Raw genomic sequence first — 18,468 nt, forward strand, 5'->3', positions numbered from 1 at the left:
CAATGGGCAGTCCCCTAAGAAGGGCGCATATCCCAAAATGTCAGACAACTCTGTTAACGTTTGGGCATATTGAAGAGACAAGAGCTTCTTGAAGCACAACTCTATTTGCACTGGGGGAAAGAAAAGTTTCCTCAACCCTGACAGACTTCTCACTTGTCACAAGAAGAGAAAGATTTCAACATCAGCCCTAGATCAAATGTCTTGTTGAGCTGGGCATTTTTTGTATTCTTATCCACTGGAGAAAAAGTTCGATATCCATTTTTAGTCCAGAATTTTAGCATACGGAGTGCTGGGTTATAAGACCGGCAGGCTGCACAAGGGTGGGGTGGATTAAATTAGAAAGCTGCCATATGTCGGCCTTGTGATCACAGAGTGACTTAGTTATACAGCGAGGGAGCGGCCCAAAGATAATGAGCATGTACTGAGAGAAATGACAAAAGGGCTGAAGTTGAACGAGTGGGCATTCACTCTGATGTAGGTTAAGTCTGCTCTTTCCATGTTCCTGTCTCTTACCTCTGATTTCTCTCTCAGACTTTTCTTTATTCGATGGCAGTCTTCCAAAGCTCTTAACATTTACTGCCACCTTTTCTGCTCCTCTATTAGCTTAAGTCTCTCTCTGCACTCTCAGACACTTCTTTCATCTCTTGGTCTGCCTTTACTTTTGATCCTTCATCTGTTGCTTTTGGAGTTACTTTGTGTCTCTCCCTCTCTCCATGTCTGGTACACACTGTCTGTATTTCGGGTGTGCGTCTCATCTTTTTTAGAATTGGGAAATCCACTTTCTCCCCGAGCCCTCCTACTTCAAATAATTCAAAACCTACTCTACATCATCATCAGCTCCCGCACAGACTGAAGTGGGGTCTGCAGAGAAGAGGAAAATGTTTGAAAGGACAGTGAGTGAAGCTGTGGCAGCGGCAGCAGACAGACAGGCAGTGTCCTGGCATTAAATTGAAGGGAACATTTTGGGAACCACTTGGAAACGCTACTGCATTTGCTCTCAAACAGCCACAAACACACATACACAGGCACAGTCACACACTGAGTGGTGGTTTAGAGACAGTGTGGGTGTGCATACGCCTCCGTTTCCCAAAATAACCGCCAGATGAGGGGCAGGGAGGCAGGGCGAGGTTGGTACAGGAAGATATAAATGGATGCTAATTGTATGGCTCCGTCAGATTACACTGAAATCCAGCAGACTTAAACACAAACACACACTCTCTTCCCCTGTGTCCATGTAAGTGTGTGAACACGGTGTACGAGAAACCGTGAGAAATCAGTTTTTCTCACTCACACACTCTTATGGATGGTAGTTTTATGGTTCTTAAATACTGCAAACGCAGTGCACATGGCTTCACTCACACACACTCATACACATACAGATTAAAATGGATAATATGGTTCTCAAATGGCAACCGAATCCAACCAAAAAGAGAACTCTCATGTATTATTTCTATAATCCCTCCGAAAATAGAGTTCAAAAGAGGCGAGTCTCTACAGTCATTTTCTAGAGCTGCTCCATCCTTACACCAAGAGCTGACTGTGCGGACTCTGTTTGTCTAAGCTTAGAAACTCACATTAGTTCTATTTGGATACACTGAATTAGAAGAAGCTGCATGGCATCGCCTTGAATTCCATCACACTTTCCACCAAAATAGTCCAGCTCCTCCTCCTCGAGTGTCACTTACTGACTTTGCAAAATAGACTAATTTTGTTTCTCACCTCACAAGAGGTTCTTAATGCCAGAGGGTTGAGAGAGAAGAATGATGTAGAGGAGGAACAGAAGCAGATATAAATGGTAGATAATTACATGGTTGACTCTCCTGCGCTGATGTGAGGAAAGCGCAAGTAGAGAGACAATCAGAGGAGGGTGCACAGTGCCATGCACACCCCATATGCAGTATTGCTCTACTGAAATGATCCTGAACAAACAATACGAGACAGAGGACATGTTTCTTTGTAAGCAGCACGCTGGAAAAAAACATTATTTCTGCAGCATCAGCTTTTTTTGGAAATGAGAAACACAGTATTTTTCCCGTTGACGTAGATTTTATAATGAAATTTGCACGTGCTACTTCAACCCTGACATCATGAAACCTTTTCCACATGTTGCAAAATGTGTTATTACATCAGTCCGACGCAATTAAACATGGAACTAAACATACGGGATTTTTTCCCGTAAACCACAAAACCTGTGACAGGACATGAGGCAGTGTGACCAAAGAGGAACACAGCTCAGCAAAACTCAGAGCAGAGCAGTTTGCTGTCCTGCCTCTCCACCTGCTGCTCACACAAGATATGACAGCTAACTGATCAGGGTCTATCCTCTTCGCCTCAGGAAGGAAGAGGAGAAAAGACAGGGAAAAAGAACATATGACATGATTTAACAGTGTTAAAGCCCATCATCCTTCTTGTTATCAGTTTAGTGGATGTTTAACATGTCTTACCACAAATATGAATTAATTAAAATGACTTTACAGGATGATTATATGGCTACGTCATGCTAAGTGAGAGACCGTATAATCTGTGTTTACATCCACATGCATATTGGCTCCTGCCCCACCCTCTCCTTATCAGCCTCAACATCTGACGAAAGCAAAACTCACATAACTGTTGTGTAACATGGGTTCTGCCCTCCCTGTCTGTTCCCTTCAATTCACCTTTAGCCTCAGTTTTTTTTTGTTTTTTTGTTTTTTTTTTGCTGTCTGCAAATTCCTTTCAGAGAGAAAGAAAGGGCAAGTCTATAGGACGAACCTTTAATGACCCAAGGCCAAACAAGTATTTTCAAGATTGTCTGTATGTATTTTTTTTGTCAGCTTCTTTTTCCAAGATCAAAAATACAGAATGAAGCTCAGCGTTAAAGCTAGCACAAACAAGTCTTTTATTCAATCTGCTGAGGACGATCATGTGATATGATCAGGAATACAAGAACAAGAAGCCTACAGTTTAGTATTTTCATTTTGTGTTATCTTTTACTTCTACTCCACTACATTTATGAGGCAACTTTTGAATCCACTACATTTACTGGGCAGCTAAAACTGCTAGTAAATTAGCAGATTCAGATTTTAAAATTCTTATATACTGAATCACCCAGCAAAAACTAGGTACCATTAGATCTACCTCAACTAGGCCTAGCTACAACACTAAAATGCTGGTTACACATTAAAGGGGAACTACACCCATTTTCAAAATTCATACATGTTTTTCCAGTGGTCTTAAAAAGTCTGGAAATATTAGTGAAAATGAACAACTCCCAAATCCAAAAACTAGAGTGCTAAAAGTCAAATCTGTGGTGTTATAGGGTATAAAGTCTGGAGCTGCTCCATAGACAATGAATTGGGAAAGATGTTATAGATGACAGTGAGAGCACCCAGGGGAATGATCTGAGTATATGGGTACATTTTCTCTTTCAGAACTGAGAACACTACAATAGAATAAAGCAGCTCTGGTTATAATAAGAAAATAAACATTGTGTGGTTCACAAAATCAGGCTCCCATTTATTGTGGCGACATATTGTATATGCATGCAACCTCCACCACTTTACGTAGTCTTGATTCAGTCTAACACGCATCTCTACGTTTTATTACAAATAGTAAATCACTTACTCATCACTGCATTCTTTATGATTTGGTGGGTTGGACGTCATTGACCAATCACAGACAACAGCACTGGTATATTTTTATCTATAAAGCAATACTGGGCAAACTTCCAGTCTACCTCTGCACCATTATGTGTGTCAGCTCTGGTAGTTACCAGCTACGCTCCTCCAGGTGTTTTAACAGATCTGGGGAAAACTGTGTTTTCCTACTGTTCACCGTGGACATGGAACAATCTCCATAAGATCTAAAATTAGAAACACTTATATCCATTAATGAATTTAAGGGCATCATAAAGAATGTGGTGACAGAGACATGTGCTTGTTTTTTCTTGAGAGGCCACTGTGTTTGAAGAGTTGTTGTTTTATTGTGGATTTTTGTTTTATATGTTGTATTTGTTGCATTTTAAATGTGTTTTGATTGGCTGCTACTTTGGCCAGGTTTCTCTTGTAAAACAGATTTTCAATCTCAATGGGACTTCCTTGTTAAATAAAGGTTAAATAGAATTTTTTAAAAAAAAAAAACGGTCTGAGCAGCTCCAGACTTTGTACTCTGTTTGTACACCACTGATTGAAATGTAAACAGATGGGTTTGGCCTGACTTCTGGCCACATGAAATACAGCTGCGCCTCTACACTGCACATTACGGTAAGCCGGTGAGACAAACAAAACCCCAGCCCAGTCCTAGCTCGCAACAGTGACGTCAGCGCGCAGCGGCGGTGCATTGACGCGCGGCGATTGGGTGAGCGAGCAGCTAAACTGTATTGTACAGTAAAAAGACCAAGACGCCGATAACAAAAACAACAGCTGCGGCCGCACGAGGCCAACTAAGGACATACTCGCACTTTCCGGGCTCACGCTATAAACATTTCGGGTAAGGATACATATTCATTTTTTTGCGCGTACTTCGTTAGCTAAGTTAGCTTCCGAGCAGCTTCCGCCCTCTAGGAAGTTTCTTTTGTCCTCTTCAGTCAACAACAACAAAACAAGCGAGTCAGTGTGTTGACCGGAGAGGAAGGTGTGTTGTCCTGTTTTACTGACAGAGTAACAGCAAGGCGTTAATTGCATCAAATGTGGGTCCGTGCTGTCAAAACAAGTCGGTTATCTCGCCGGTTACACTGTGAATACCTTTGGACTGGCTAATAGCAGGGACAGCAAAGAGAAACAGATAGCCTGCTGGGTGTGTTAGATAGGGGCAGCATCAGCGATACAATGGATGATGCCATTTTATGATTCTTGAATAATTAGCCAACGTGTTGTTTGACAGTAAAATTTTATCACGATGGCCTTACAGGCACTTTTTTTGCACCTTGCTGTTCTTTTTAGCCTCATGGGAACAAGTGTTGTTTTGATCAAGTCATTTGAATGGATAATATGTGTTTCTAGTTCTGCAGGGCAACACTAATATTAGCCAACTGTGGTCTTAATTACACTGACACCTATTACCAATGCTTTGTGTACAGTATCTACTTATGGACATTTTCCTGTCTGCAATATACAGTGATTTGGGGGTTTACTGCATCCTTGTGTCTAATTTTTCGTGAACCCTACTTCCCCAGATGTCACGATGGCTGCACACTTCACTATATCAGACAGCGATTCAGACCCATCTGAGGAGGTAGAAGAAGGAGAAAATAATCAACTATCCACCAAGCAAGAGCAGCAGCTTGGCCAACGCCACTCCCTCACCATGCCTGAGCTCAGAACACCAGGTAGGAAACCTCACAGAATTGTAGGAATGCAGAGTAGAACATTTGGCAACAAGGCTACTGGGATTACCTCAGCATTGTTATACTTTACCTGCCAGTGTTTGAGCATCCTTAACCACAACCTGCTCCAGATGGGACTCAAAGTGTATTTTTTTTTTTTTTTTTTTTACTACATTTACCCTTCTGCCTGTTACTGGGAGCATTCACTTTTAGACAAACGTGCCCCATCTGTCAACACCCTTTCTCATAAAAGGAGATTGGCACAGACAGAAGTCTCTGTCAGACAGAAAAAAAAAAAAACAGTTTGATGTATTTCTGCCCCAGTTATCAGCAGTATATGTGCTCAACAGCATTAGTTTGTGATTTAAGATCCCCAAGTACTCCAACTTCACGTACAGTGTGTGTCAGCATATCATGACAATATGATAAAATTCATCAGGGCATAGATGTATAGTTAAACCCACAACTTCTCGTTTGCCTGTTATTAAAAATATTTGCAGTTTTTTGATGTCTGCGGTTCCTATTCCTTGACAAAAAAAGAGAAAAAACATTTGATGTCAGTGCTTCTGTCCACTTAGTCATTGCTTTCTCCAACATCAGTCTGTTTATACCCCCATTTTGTCCTGCCATGTCTTGGCCTTATCTACCTAGGCTTCATTTTGCACTAATCACATCTGCTGCTTATCGACTGTGATGTACTTTGGGACATTAAAATGTATGCTAACCTATTTTGCATAAGAGTTCTATCTCTATTCAAAGTAGTAAAGAGAGATGTTATGCATTTTATCCACATAGTTTTATGCTTTTGAAGTTCTTCCAGTAATAACCAGTGATTACTTTTCCTCTATTTTATTTCCTCATCATTCTCCTTCCCCCACCTTCAGTTGATCCAATCATGTTCTTGTGAGGCATTGTAAACCCCTCTCACCTTTGTCTCCCGTAGCAACTGGTCGAATCAGGCTGAACTCAGAGTCCCATGCTTCCACTGTCTCCAGAGATGAGGAGCTTCAGGCTAGGGGGGAAGACGAGGCGGGTACGCCCACTGACGGCTTTCCATTCAGGGGGCGGTCCAAGTCAGCTCCACCTGCTTTGTGGGCAGCCAAGAAATATGGACGGCAGCTCCGAAGGATGAGCGACGAGTTTGACAGCCTGCTAGATAAAGGGGTGAGAATGAGGGGATGAAAGAATGGAAGAGAGGTTAAAAGGGGGTAGAAAAAGAGAGATGGGGAAAAGGGGAAACAATGGTATGATAAGAGTGATTTAAAGGTGGTGATAGTACATCAAACCGGCACATATGGGTACTTCACAAAGCGCCCTTTATGCATTTATTTCTTGTTAAACAAACATTTGTTTTAGCAACATGTCTAATAACCTGAGCGTTAGATCAAAGATTACTCTAGATGACGTATTGCCGGTCTGATGTTTAGATGTCTTTGTGGTCAAGGAAAAGGATCAGGCCATAGCCCCTTTTACACTGCCTATTCCTTGCAGTTATTCAGTCTCAGCGTTCTCTACAAAAGGTACAGAGGAGACAAGAGTTGTGTCAACTAAAAAGCCAGAAACTGAGTTAGTAACAGCGCCAGAATAGATGTCTGTGTAAAAGGTACAGCCAGCAGGACAGGAAAATGGATAGGACAGGTGTGACCATTTGACGTCGTGTCACGTGTGCGACCTGCTTACAGAAGATTTCAAAAGCAGTTAGCAGCTAACTCAAAAAAGTACAGCAACTAATTATGTCCGCAAATTGGGAAAACAACAAGGTCCGGGAGCTTACCCTCCAAGCAGAGATTAACTTCCTCATAACAGGGACAATAAATGATGCTACTGCCATGTTATTGTTAAGAAAGTGCTGCTGATGTGTATGTTATTTGTCATACTGACGCCAGCGCTGTTGTGTTACACGTCATTCCTTTCATGTCTCTTTTGCTTCTGGAACGTAAGCATGCTTTCCAAAATCGCACACTGGAGCGGCATAATACCACCACTGTTTGGTTATGCGTGAAAAAAGCAAAGGCGGCATAATGATGGGACTTCATAGCCACCCTGTCATGGGTCCTAAAACAAAGTTAGCTTTTTCCACCAAAATAGACTTGGGAAAACCTGTTAAAAATAGGCGTTAGACTCCTTTCACATTGCCAATAGACTTGAGCCGTGTACACAACTCTGCAGCAGATGAGCTTGCCTTCCTGTGTTTTTTTTTGTTTTTGTTTTTTTTTTAATTACTATTGGTGTGTCATGTTCAATGTCACATCTAGTCAGAGAACAGGTTAGTGAACAGTACAAAGCAAAGGTGAAGACTAATTTGGAATGATGTTTGAGTGCTGCTTGGACGAAGACGGATGGTCTATGGTAGCACGTCATTGTATCTTGCCAGTAAAGGGTGTGTGTTATATTGAGTAGGAGCCAATAAATACCCATGACTATTGCAGAGTCATTTGACCCAGGTGTCAGTGCTGACTGGAACCTTTCCAGTTGCATACAAAAACCAGATGGTAGCGTAGGTTTTTTGCACCGTGGGAGAGGGGCTTAAGAGAACTGATTTGTTTATATTTAACTTAACACTGTGTCTGTTTCATGCAGGAAATGAGGAAGGTGAAGAGTGCTGGGACGGCCAAACAGATGCACCACTCCAAGAGCTGGTGGAGCTACCTCTTCAGTCACCAGGAGATGGAGGGCGAGAGCAACCACCATGATAACCACACTCACCGCACTGAATAGACACTGAGAGAGGACACAAGCTTTGCTGAACGGAGGAATCGATAAAATTGAGAGAAAAGCAACGGGGAAGCCAAGAGAACAAAAAAGACCTGCTCTGGGAAGGACCAGAAGAAAGGCTGGGTTGAACAAGAGCGAGAGAGATCCAAACACGAAGGCATGGCTAAGTGGATGGCTAAGTGTCCCATCGTAGTCGTGTCATTTTTATACGTCATTGGTAACCACATTTAAATGAATTTTTTTTATTGTGTTGGTTGTGATGTTAACGATATTTCTGGGCAGCCCACTGTGACATGGTAAAAGTAAGTCAGGCGTGAGGATAAACTGTTAGCTATCTGAATCCCATAGAATGGATAAAATGGCAGGCTGAGAGAGGAGAGATGATCTCTTGAGGACACAAAGAAAGACTAGCAAATAAGTGGATTGAAGCAGTGACCACTCAGTTAAAAGTTATCTCTCACATCGACACTATGCAATATGCTGTAGATGGAGAGATCACTGAAATCAAAACACCCGACTGTTTGAGGCCTCCTTGAATGCTGTTAGAATTTCCTTCCTCATTTTCGTGAGGAAACCAATGTCAGTGTGTTATTAATGCTTGTTTTGCTCCAAATGTTTGTGCATGACAAACACAAAGCTCATGGAGACCACTGTAAATGTGTGCCAAATATCTACAAGCATCAGAGGAAAGAGTGTAAAAGGGAAGGATTTTTTTAAAGTATTCAGCTCGGCCCTTCATCCAGCTTCCTGTTTTACTACCTGTAAACCAGTACCATTCAAACAACTGTACTTGACTATCATTAACTGCTTTATATCTCAAATTTATCAAAAGAAGAACAATCTTGTACAAAGACAATCTCTGATGATGCAGAAATACTATCTTTTGTAAAACTTCAGGGTTAGATTATATCTGAAGACATTAAACATACATATAAAAGCACAAACCAATATGAATCTATCTTTTTAAAGCCTTGGGTGAGCAAAAAAAAAAACAGACTTTGGAGCTTTTATGTGTAAATATTTTGTTAATATTTTATCAAATTGCAGGGGTGGGGTTATTGACTACGTGGTTTAGCCAGAATTTTATTTTACAAGTTCCTATTTTACAAGGTTACCATGCTATTTAATAAGTTTGGCCAACCTAGCAATAGGCAGTGTACAATCCATGGCTGTTGTGATAAATGTTATGTGCATATTTAAAGATGTGGGTAGGGATGAATTAACTGCTGTACAAGGAGCCAACACGAGCCTTTTTTACGGAAGTATATGAGAGACATTTTGATTTCAACAGCCACTGAATACTTGATATTGAAATTTGAACACAGCTGAATTCATATCATTGCAATATTTTACTTTAAAAACTATGTATCTAAATGTATTGGTTCTGAATTAACCCCTTTGAAATTTAATACGAAATTTCGTGATTTGTAATTTCAAAAGCTGAATTTGAATATATTTTGGGGGTTTTAAAAATATGTTATGTTCACAAATTCAGATCCAAACATTTGAATTTCAGAATTTCAAAAGAAAGACAGAAAAAAACAGATTCAGGTTGCTCAAACTCGACTGGTCAAATTCAGATCTGAAAAGTCAAGTTGAAAAAAATTCAAATAGAACATCAGTCATATGTAATTGGTCAAAACATCCAAGCTTTATAGCCTATCCTGTCATGGTTTTTTTTTTTTATATATATATATAAATTCAGAGTTTCAGATCTGAATTGGACCAATCCAATTTGAGCAACCTGAATCTATTTTATTTTTAAATTCTGAAACTTAAATGTGGGATCTAAATTTGTTGGGGGGAAAAATTCCAATTCACCTTTTGAAATTGCAAATCAAAAAATATATATATATTTCAATGCTATGAAATGAGTGGCGTTTAAGTTTCAACATTAAGTATTCAGTGGCAGTTAAGATTCAAATACTTATGTCTGTTAATTGCTTCCATACTTTTTGCACCATTTATTTACATCCCAATGCATTTCTAAGATGGATTTAGTGAGCCTAGTCAGATTTAAACACAACTAGAAGGGATTCAGACTTCACTTTTCCAAACTATTTGTGGAGTTTGTTTTGGAAAATCACTTATTCAGACTGCGCTATGGAGGGCAACATGAAGAACAACAGTTTGTGGACAGATGCCGAAATAAATTGGTACCACTGTTTGGAGGGCAAAATGATAGACCTCCATTTCTCATGCTTCTATGTAGGAAAGCGGCATCACCAGTGTACCTATGTGGTTACTGACTCCTGTGTTGTTAATACAACAGCCCATGCTGATAGGTTAGTGATGTCAGGACACACAAATCTGATCCGATCACTTGCAAATAACAGTTCAGACAGTATGTTTGAATGATTTGATCGGATTTGCCTGCAGTCTGAACACAGCCTTAGTTCAAATGTGGGCTGTTTACTTTGATCTGCACTGGGATGTGAATAAAAGGGGATCGTAATCTGTCAAGTCTTAGGTCTAGGAGTGCTGATCTGATGCAGGACTTGCTTTTGATGTATTATATTCAGGCTTTTAAGGACTACTTGGCACATATGGGATTTATTATTTATTCATATTATTAATTATAAACTAAGATCAGCACTTCTACACTTGGTATATATGATAAGGCTATTAGTGACTTGTTTATCGATATGTGATTATTGAAAATGGGTGTTGTGTCTTACTCTCTTCCTCTCGACTTGTAGGGTTGAGTTGTGAAGTGTTTGGGTGTGCAGGCTAATTGGATGCATTTGTATCGTCTTTAAAACTTTTTTATGGCTTTTAAACTCGGTTACGGACCACTTAAAATCTGAGAATTATAGACAATCTGAATGGCACCACCTTTTTTAAGATTCATCCAAGTCTACCATATGTTTGGTAACATATGCATCACCCCGACTGTGTAAGACTAATTTGCGCAAACATTTTGCCAACCCTTTAAATTGAATAAGTATCTGGTGTAAAGCTCCCAAATAATAAATACAGTTAGACTTTTATGATATTGGATTTCTCACACACATCAACAGGGAAATCAGGAATGAGTGTTTTAAGTAATCGTGCTGTCATAGCAACATAGCTGTCACCCCCGGTAGTCCTGTATCTGTACTTTAACACAAATAGTACAGTTGAATCAGCTGGCAGAGAACATGTACATGGTGTTGAGAGCTTGAGGCCACATATGAGTATGGAATTCAAAAGAGTATATCATTAAACTGCCTTGAACATGCTGTAACCTGAAATGTGACACCACATAACCAGCCTTTGTCTGTTTACCCAATTACCGCCTTAAACTTCACAGCTCGCTGTCAAATATTACGCGCAAGGAAAAAAAGCACAATAGTGTGGTGGTGTGTTCACTGTCACAACTGTGAAAATACATTATAATGGCTAATGCTGGAAAACCCATTTCAGAGGAAGTCATGTTGTGGTTTTGCCTTTTTTTTTTTTTAACATTTATGACAGTGAACACATCCCAGAAGAAAAACCTGCCTGGGCACCTGGAGTTTTGCAACCATACCTTGGTATTACTTGAATCTGGAGATGTGTGTGGAGAAAATTGAATTCTAATATATCTGTCTTTTTTGTTGGATTCCTTTTCACTTTTTAATGATTTTTGTAAATTTTCTCTACAGCTGTGAAACTTCTGGTATATGCTGTTTCTGAATAAATAATTTTAAGAGTGGTTTTGAAGTGAGTTTCTTATGTCATTCTTAAAAGACACTTTGAAAATGTCAGAATTCATAGCCAATTTAAATGGAAAAGCTAGAACACAAAAGACATAATATTACTTTCAATATGGAACTAGAATAAGGAACATTGTCAGATGTGTTAACAACAGCAAACACTGTTTTGGTCAGTAGGCACTAACCTATAGGTGTGATGCCTGAGGGCTCTTGGTATTAATGGCACATGTGTCACAATAGACAAGACAATGTATTGGCAAATGTTACTTGGATTCTAAAATACTGATTAACATACATTTATCGAAAACATTTATCTAAACTCCAAATTCCCACGTTTTCTGGTGGTGTTTTACCACCGCTGCATCACTGCCAGTCAGAGATAAAGAACAGCAGCATTAAAGAGGCATCATGGAAGACAACTTGTGGTCTATCAAACCACGTTTGATGCATCCCGGCAGTACTTTCGCCCACAGTCCAAAGCTGACAGTCTGTCCATGTCTGTGTCACTCAGTGTGAAGTCAAAAAGCCTGGCATTGTCCTTTATTCTGTCTGGATTGGACGACTTGGGCAGCACTGGGACACTCTGCTGCACAGCCCAGCGCAACAGGACCTGGAGGGTAAAAAAGAAATTAAATCTTTTCCAAGTGTTTCTGATTTTAAAACAATGTTTACTGAACACTGAGCAGGAGAGGCTGGTAAAGAAAGATGCTAAGATACTTTGTGCGTGTGATAACCTGTGCAGGTGTGCAATCACAGTTCTTTGCCACCTCCATGACCACAGGGTCAGTGACCAGGTCTCCTTTCCCTAAGGAAGAGTACGCTTGGAAACACACTCCATACTCCTTACACACACTCCTCAGCTCTGTCTGGCACAGCCTTGGGTGAAACTCCGCCTGGACAAATGACAGCAACAAAAACACCTCATTGGCGCTTTTGAAAACTGAGTGCATTAAACTTTTATCTCTTTCATTTGTGTCCTTTTTATGTATAATATGTAATCCGCCCTTCACTGTGATGCATTATACCTGGAGCACTGCAGGAGGGATTTTGCAGCTCTCTATCAGTTCTTTCATGTGTGCTGGTGTGTAGTTGGACACTCCTATTGCCTTCAGCTTCCCCTGAGCATGCAGCTCCTCCAGTGTGACCCAACTCTGAGCTCGATTGCCTGGAATCAAATGTTTATTAGGACCTCACCATCAGTGTTGCTCAAGTGCAACTACAAAATGGAGGAGGAAAGTTAGAGCACAGCTTGAATCTTAGTGGAGCATTTATTTCTAAAACACTACATACATATGGCTAAAGCAAAGACTTACTCCAAATGCTTTGCATCTACTTTTAACATAAATGTACATACAGGCATACACAGTTGTGACGTTTTGGTACATGACGGAAAACAATGACTCAATCTGAACTCTTTACTTTGGTTGCGTTGGTCAGCCACATCCAGACCTCGTGTGCCAGGCCAGTGGATCAGGTAGAGGTCAATGTAACCCAAGTCCAGCTGAGACAGGCTGTGAAGGGCTCCTTCCATGGCTCTGTCACCTTGATCCATTGAGCCCAGTTTACTGCAGGGAGAAAGAGATTCTGAGAACTATACACTGTGTATCATAATACATCAAAGGTCACGTTTATAAAGACTTGCCATGCTCTTTAGGAAGCCGTATGAGCTTAAATACGTCACCTGGTGATAAACACATCCTCTCTGGTTAAGCCATGTTTGGGCAGGAGCTCCTTCAGGGCCCGGCCCAGGTCAGCTTCATTCTCATAAATGGCTGCACTGTCAAAGGCCCGATAACCAGCAACCAGCGCTGCATCCACAGCCCGGCAGACGTCTTCAGGACCCACTAACTTGTAGGTCCCCAAACCCAGGATGGGCATCTGAACCCCCGTATTTAGGAGGACAGAAGGGGTAGTGGGGGACGAAGACATCATCTATTTTCTTCACACCCTGTATTTAGACTGTTTGTTCTACTGAAGACTGTGTGGAGGGAGAGAGAGTTTAGTGAGGGGTAAATGGAAGATTTTAGTATATATCACTAACAGGTTTGTATTGGACTGCACTAGGTGAAGACAGGTTTTCTATTTCCACTGAGTCCAATGTGGTAGTGTGTGTGAGACAGTGAGTACTAACATTGTATGATACGTAGTTTTTAAACGCTGGGACGTCACAGTATATCTCACCTCTTGGGCCCTTTCAGATGAATTCTCTTTAAGGACAAGTTAATAAATAGACGATAAAGAGCAGTAAAAGTAACTATCACTTTACTTTTAACTTCAACCTTTGAACAGGCAGCAATGTTTACAACTAGCGTACTATTTCCGCTGCACGCGGTAAGATGAGTCATGTGACGCCTGTATGTCGCCGCTGATTGGACGAACATCGAAAAGAAGGCAAAGAAACAGGAAGGCGGAAACTTGCATTGGCCAATCAGGAGAAGAAGAAAGAAAACAGACAGAGAGCGGGAGAGAAAACCAACAATTTCTGATTGTTATTAGATATGTAAATGTTGCGTTTACTCATATCAGGCACTTCGTTGGCAAAATATGAATGATTGGCTAATTATTAAAATAGAAAATATCACATGTTTTGATGCACACCAAATCTTCATTCATGTAAATGGGAAATCAGACACCCTCATTATTATTGGATCAGAAATTAATAAAACAAGTATCTTTCGTCTATACAAATATTAACTGATGCACAAATACAAAACGTCAGTCAAACTAAGTCACAATTTCTGGTATTTTGACTAAGATGGAATTGTTTTCTATTATTCATGCATTGAGTTTGTTTTGCATGGGTTTACTCTGTGAATTGCTGAGGGGGTCTCAAAATACCCTGCCTTAGAGCGACATCACTTTTCTTGTGCCGCATTTAGACACCTTTCACGATTATTCAAACCTCTGAACCCTGAGCAAATTGGTGCAATTTATTTCATAAACATGGGGGAAAAGGCATTTGAGCAACTTGGTACGAAATGTTGCACAAATTGCAAAAAAAGTAATAGCTTTCGAAAAGTATTTTTTAAAAAAGCTAGGGAAAAACTATTATTCTAATTATCAGTATAACATATTTAAGATTTTATGTCAGACTTATCATTTTAAAGCTCTTTTTACAGGTCATTTCCTTGTTTGTTTTTAACTTTCCTTTCCTTTTTCCTTTTTTGTTACTAATTTTCTTGTTTTTAATTCTATCGTTTTATTAATTTCTTGTAATTTCTTGCTATTTCTTTTTGGGGCGGGGGGTCATCTCCTCTTGTTGCTCATTGCCTTCTTCCCATGTTTTTGAAAGAAACCAAGACAGTTACTCAGGTTTCAAATGGTTAAATACATTTATTTTTTACCATGGACATGTATTATCTTTTTATTTTTTTATCGAGCATTAATATAGCCTTCTTTTGAATTTGTTTTGAATATGTTTATATTGTTTGAATGAATGCAGTAATCAATATTCCTACAAGTATGCGTAATACTGAATTTATCAAAATAAAGTTAAATTAAAAATGAAAAAAATTAGTTTGTCCTAACTAGCTAGCTAAACCAATTAAATATCATCAGTAATGTTAACACTCTGTATTTTAGTTGCCTTCTGAACCAACAATCAATCAATTATAAATTAATCTCTTTAGTTTCTGTTTGATTCTGATAACATTTAGGTGATCATTGCCACTGCAGGCCTCCTCCTTCCTTCACCCTGAAACACAGTTCTTCAAAGCTGGTTATTTGCACATTCAGACAAGATGTATTTTCTTTACAGCTGTGCAACTTCTGGCATATGCTGTCCTGAATAAATCATTTTAAAAGTGATTTTAAAGTGAGTCTCTTCTGTAATGTCTCAAATGTCTCCAGTACAAATGACACTTATGAACATTTCATAATTTTACAAGAGCAAATTTGTCGTATTTCATAGACATTTCAAATGAGAAAGCCAGAACACAAAAGTCATAACATTACTTTGTAACGTACCGTTAAGGAACAGTATGAGGCAACATGCATGATAATACTGATAGTCTCAAAATGATGGCACAATAAATAATTTTTTAGTCAGCAGGAAACACACTTATAGGTACTGCCTAGAAATGCTCTTGGTATGTTATGCCATATGGCTCACAAACAGGACAACGTATTAGCCAGTGTTGTCCAACATGTTATTCTTAAATAACTAGGTACATACATTTACCTAAATCAGTACTTCCCCCCCAGTGCATTTGTTATGTAACTCAGCTGTCTCTGTCTAAACAGACCACCGCTGCATCACTGCCAGTCAGAGCTGAAGAACAGCAGCATTAAAGAGGCATCATGGAAGACAATGTGTGTTCCCCTAGTGATTGATCAAGCCACTGCTGATGGATCCCAGCAATAGTTGTGTTCACAGTCCAAAGCTGAAAGTCTGTCCATGTCTGTGTCACTCAGTGTGAAATCAAAAAGCCTGGCATTGTCCTTTATTCTGTCTGGATTGGACGACTTGGGCAGCACTGGGACACCCTGCTGCACAGCCCAGCGCAACAGGACCTGGAGGGTAAAGAAAGGCAGAAATGTCTCCCAAGTGTTTGTGCTCAAAGAATTATTGATTGAACATAGAGAAGGTATTAGACCCACAAAGACTGTTAATCAAAATGCTTTGTGTGATAACCTGTGCAGGTGTGCGATCACAGTTCTTTGCCACCTCTATGACCACAGGGTCAGTGACCAGGTCTCCTTGCCCTAAGGAGGAGTACGCTTGGAAACACACTCCATACTCTTTACAAACACTCCTCAGCTCTGTCTGACACAGCCTTGGGTGAAACTCCACCTGGACAAACAACAGCAATAAAAACACTGCATGGGCTCTTTCAAAAATAGAGTCCATGATTATTTTCTCTTTTTTATTCTGTATTTATGGACCATTATGTTTATCATTCGTCCTCCTTCAATCACTCACTCTGTGTCATACCTGGAGCACTGCAGGAGGGATTTTGCAGCTCTGCATCAGTTCTCTCATGTGTGCTGGTGTGTAGTTGGACACTCCTATGGCCTTCAGCTTCCCCTGAGCATGCAGCTCCTCCAGTGTGACCCAACTCTGAGCTCGATTGCCTGGAATCAAATATTAATAAGGACCTCTACATCACTGTTGCTCAAGTGCAACTACATTGTGGAGGAGGAAAGTGAGAAGACAGCTTGAATCTTATCTTTAGTTTACCTGGGTTGCGTTGGTCACCCACTACCAGACCCTGTGTGCCAGGCCAGTGGATCAGGTAGAGGTCAATGTAACCCAAGTCCAGCTGAGACAGGCTGTGAAGGGCTCCTTCCATAGCTCTGTCACCCTGATCCTTGGGGCCCAACTTACTGTGCGAATAACAAAGAAAGGGTTGTTGCAAATTGTACTCTGTACATTTGAGAGTCAAACATGACTAAGCTTCAGTCCCCTCTCTCTTAGAGGACAAGAAAGCCAGTATAGCCTACTGCATATGACATTACCTAACATTTATTTGACTTTTGGCTTTCATCCAAAGCAACGTACTATAAATGCATTTAGCCATGTGGATACAACCTATAAACGTCACCTGGTTATGAACACATCCTTTCTGGTTAAGCCATGTTTGGGCAAGAGCTCCTTCAGGGCTCGGCCCAGGTCAGCTTCATTGCGGTAAACAGCTGCACTGTCGAAGGCCCGATAACCAGCATCCAGCGCTGCGTCCACAGCCCGGTAGACATCTCCAGGACCCACTAACTTGTACATCCCCAAACCCAGAATGGGCATCTGAACCCCCGTATTTAAGAGGACAGAAGGGTTAGGGGGGGACGAAGACATCTGCTCTGAAGGCACTTATTTTCTCTATCCTCTGCTGGACTAGTTGGTCTACCCAACACTGTTAAGAAGGAGAAAGAGTCCAGTGAGGAATAAATGGGAGATGTTCTTGAATACCAAAAGATGTATGTATGAATATATAGCATGATGTATGTATCAGCTCTGGTACTGACATGTAATACAGATTTCTGCAGGTTTTCAATTGCCTTTTTCTACCTGTTTCATATCATTAGTGTTGAAAATATACTTAAGTATAACCATTGTGACAGTTTTGGTGGAGCATTGCAAAGTCAATCTGTGGCTGTTATTACAATGTTACATTGCTAGAACATTGGCCATCACAATGAAGCATTAACTAAGGCACCTATGGCGACAAGTGGTAATTGTAATGTGGGGGCAGACTGCTGACGTTGTGACATGTAGTCCCATGATAATCTGGGTTTGGACATCTTAAAAAGTTTGTATCTGGATCAGGGTGATCCAGTCCAATGTTGCTTTGAAACACCGGCGCAAAAGTAAAATGGGTTAGGTGATTTGGGGAAGCAAAACATGGGATGTCAAAATGTGGACCATTCTGATCCAGATTAAATATTTAAAATAAACAACCAGATTCTGAATTTGACATGTGATGACGCAGTATTTATAACGACGTCACAGCTGTTACATTACACAGTCTAGCAGACTGGGTGGGAACGCCATTAAATGCCACTGTTAAAGATTATTCATATATTCAACTCACCTTTTGGGCCCTTTGAGGTGAATTCTTTTACGGGGGAGGAGCATAAATGGGTAAAGACCTGACGTAATGAAGAAAAAGTGTTAGTGAACAGAAAGTCACGTACCCAAAAAGACAAACGTAACCCGTCTTCTGGTATCTCTCCAGTTGGGGAACGTTTACAACTGCTACTTCCTGCTACGCGCAGTCAGCTGACAGTCATGTGACAGTTTGGGCGGTTTTAGCCGTCACCATAGTGACATCTTCTCTG

General features: G+C 40.4%; 3 protein-coding genes across 4 annotated transcripts; 1 reads left to right on the top strand and 2 right to left on the bottom strand.

The window, feature by feature from the left end:
• Positions 1–4,301: 4,301 nt before the first annotated feature.
• badb (BCL2 associated agonist of cell death b) lies at positions 4,302–9,046 on the top strand. Its single transcript, XM_049567949.1, has 4 exons — positions 4,302–4,467; positions 5,153–5,305; positions 6,246–6,466; positions 7,883–9,046. The coding sequence occupies exons 2-4, from the start codon at positions 5,161–5,163 to the stop codon at positions 8,018–8,020; spliced, it is 504 nt and encodes a 167-aa protein (XP_049423906.1). The 5' UTR covers positions 4,302–4,467; positions 5,153–5,160; the 3' UTR covers positions 8,021–9,046.
• A 2,328-nt stretch (positions 9,047–11,374) lies between these two features.
• LOC125883564 (glyoxal reductase-like) lies at positions 11,375–14,031 on the bottom strand. The gene is made up of 6 exons (XM_049567945.1): positions 13,876–14,031; positions 13,376–13,672; positions 13,114–13,259; positions 12,720–12,859; positions 12,429–12,587; positions 11,375–12,304 (listed from the first exon to the last, which is right to left on the bottom strand). The coding sequence occupies exons 2-6, from the start codon at positions 13,624–13,626 to the stop codon at positions 12,125–12,127; spliced, it is 876 nt and encodes a 291-aa protein (XP_049423902.1). The 5' UTR covers positions 13,627–13,672; positions 13,876–14,031; the 3' UTR covers positions 11,375–12,124.
• A 1,059-nt stretch (positions 14,032–15,090) lies between these two features.
• On the bottom strand, positions 15,091–18,400 carry LOC125883565 (glyoxal reductase-like). Of its 2 annotated transcripts, none has more exons than XM_049567948.1 (6): positions 18,325–18,400; positions 17,238–17,543; positions 16,874–17,019; positions 16,628–16,767; positions 16,328–16,486; positions 15,091–16,206 (listed from the first exon to the last, which is right to left on the bottom strand). In XM_049567948.1, exons 2-6 carry the CDS (start codon positions 17,483–17,485, stop codon positions 16,027–16,029), a joined length of 873 nt encoding a protein of 290 aa, XP_049423905.1. In that variant the 5' UTR covers positions 17,486–17,543; positions 18,325–18,400; the 3' UTR covers positions 15,091–16,026. The 2 variants fall into 2 exon arrangements, with proteins under 2 accessions (XP_049423905.1, XP_049423903.1); XM_049567946.1 differs by having other exon boundaries at positions 15,092–16,206; positions 18,222–18,390.
• Positions 18,401–18,468: the final 68 nt, after the last annotated feature.

The sequence above is a fragment of the Epinephelus fuscoguttatus genome, linkage group LG23, assembly GCF_011397635.1.
Source record: "Epinephelus fuscoguttatus linkage group LG23, E.fuscoguttatus.final_Chr_v1".
Lineage (NCBI taxonomy): Eukaryota > Metazoa > Chordata > Actinopteri > Perciformes > Serranidae > Epinephelus > Epinephelus fuscoguttatus.

Excerpts from the sequence above, each read along its gene's own strand:
- badb (XM_049567949.1), top strand. The coding sequence starts at position 5,161 with ATGGCTGCACACTTCACTATATCAGACAGCGATTCAGACCCATCTGAG. Across the intron at positions 5,306-6,245 it reads GCCTGAGCTCAGAACACCAG|CAACTGGTCGAATCAGGCTG; the intron begins GTAGGAAACCTC and ends TGTCTCCCGTAG. Across the intron at positions 6,467-7,882 it reads ACAGCCTGCTAGATAAAGGG|GAAATGAGGAAGGTGAAGAG; the intron begins GTGAGAATGAGG and ends TGTTTCATGCAG.
- LOC125883564 (XM_049567945.1), bottom strand. The coding sequence starts at position 13,626 with ATGATGTCTTCGTCCCCCACTACCCCTTCTGTCCTCCTAAATACGGGG. Across the intron at positions 12,860-13,113 it reads GGCTGACCAACGCAACCAAA|GCAATCGAGCTCAGAGTTGG; the intron begins GTAAAGAGTTCA and ends ATTTGATTCCAG. Across the intron at positions 12,588-12,719 it reads TCCCTCCTGCAGTGCTCCAG|GCGGAGTTTCACCCAAGGCT; the intron begins GTATAATGCATC and ends TCATTTGTCCAG.
- LOC125883565 (XM_049567948.1), bottom strand. The coding sequence starts at position 17,485 with ATGTCTTCGTCCCCCCCTAACCCTTCTGTCCTCTTAAATACGGGGGTT. Across the intron at positions 16,768-16,873 it reads GGGTGACCAACGCAACCCAG|GCAATCGAGCTCAGAGTTGG; the intron begins GTAAACTAAAGA and ends ATTTGATTCCAG. Across the intron at positions 16,207-16,327 it reads GTGATCGCACACCTGCACAG|GTCCTGTTGCGCTGGGCTGT; the intron begins GTTATCACACAA and ends TTTACCCTCCAG.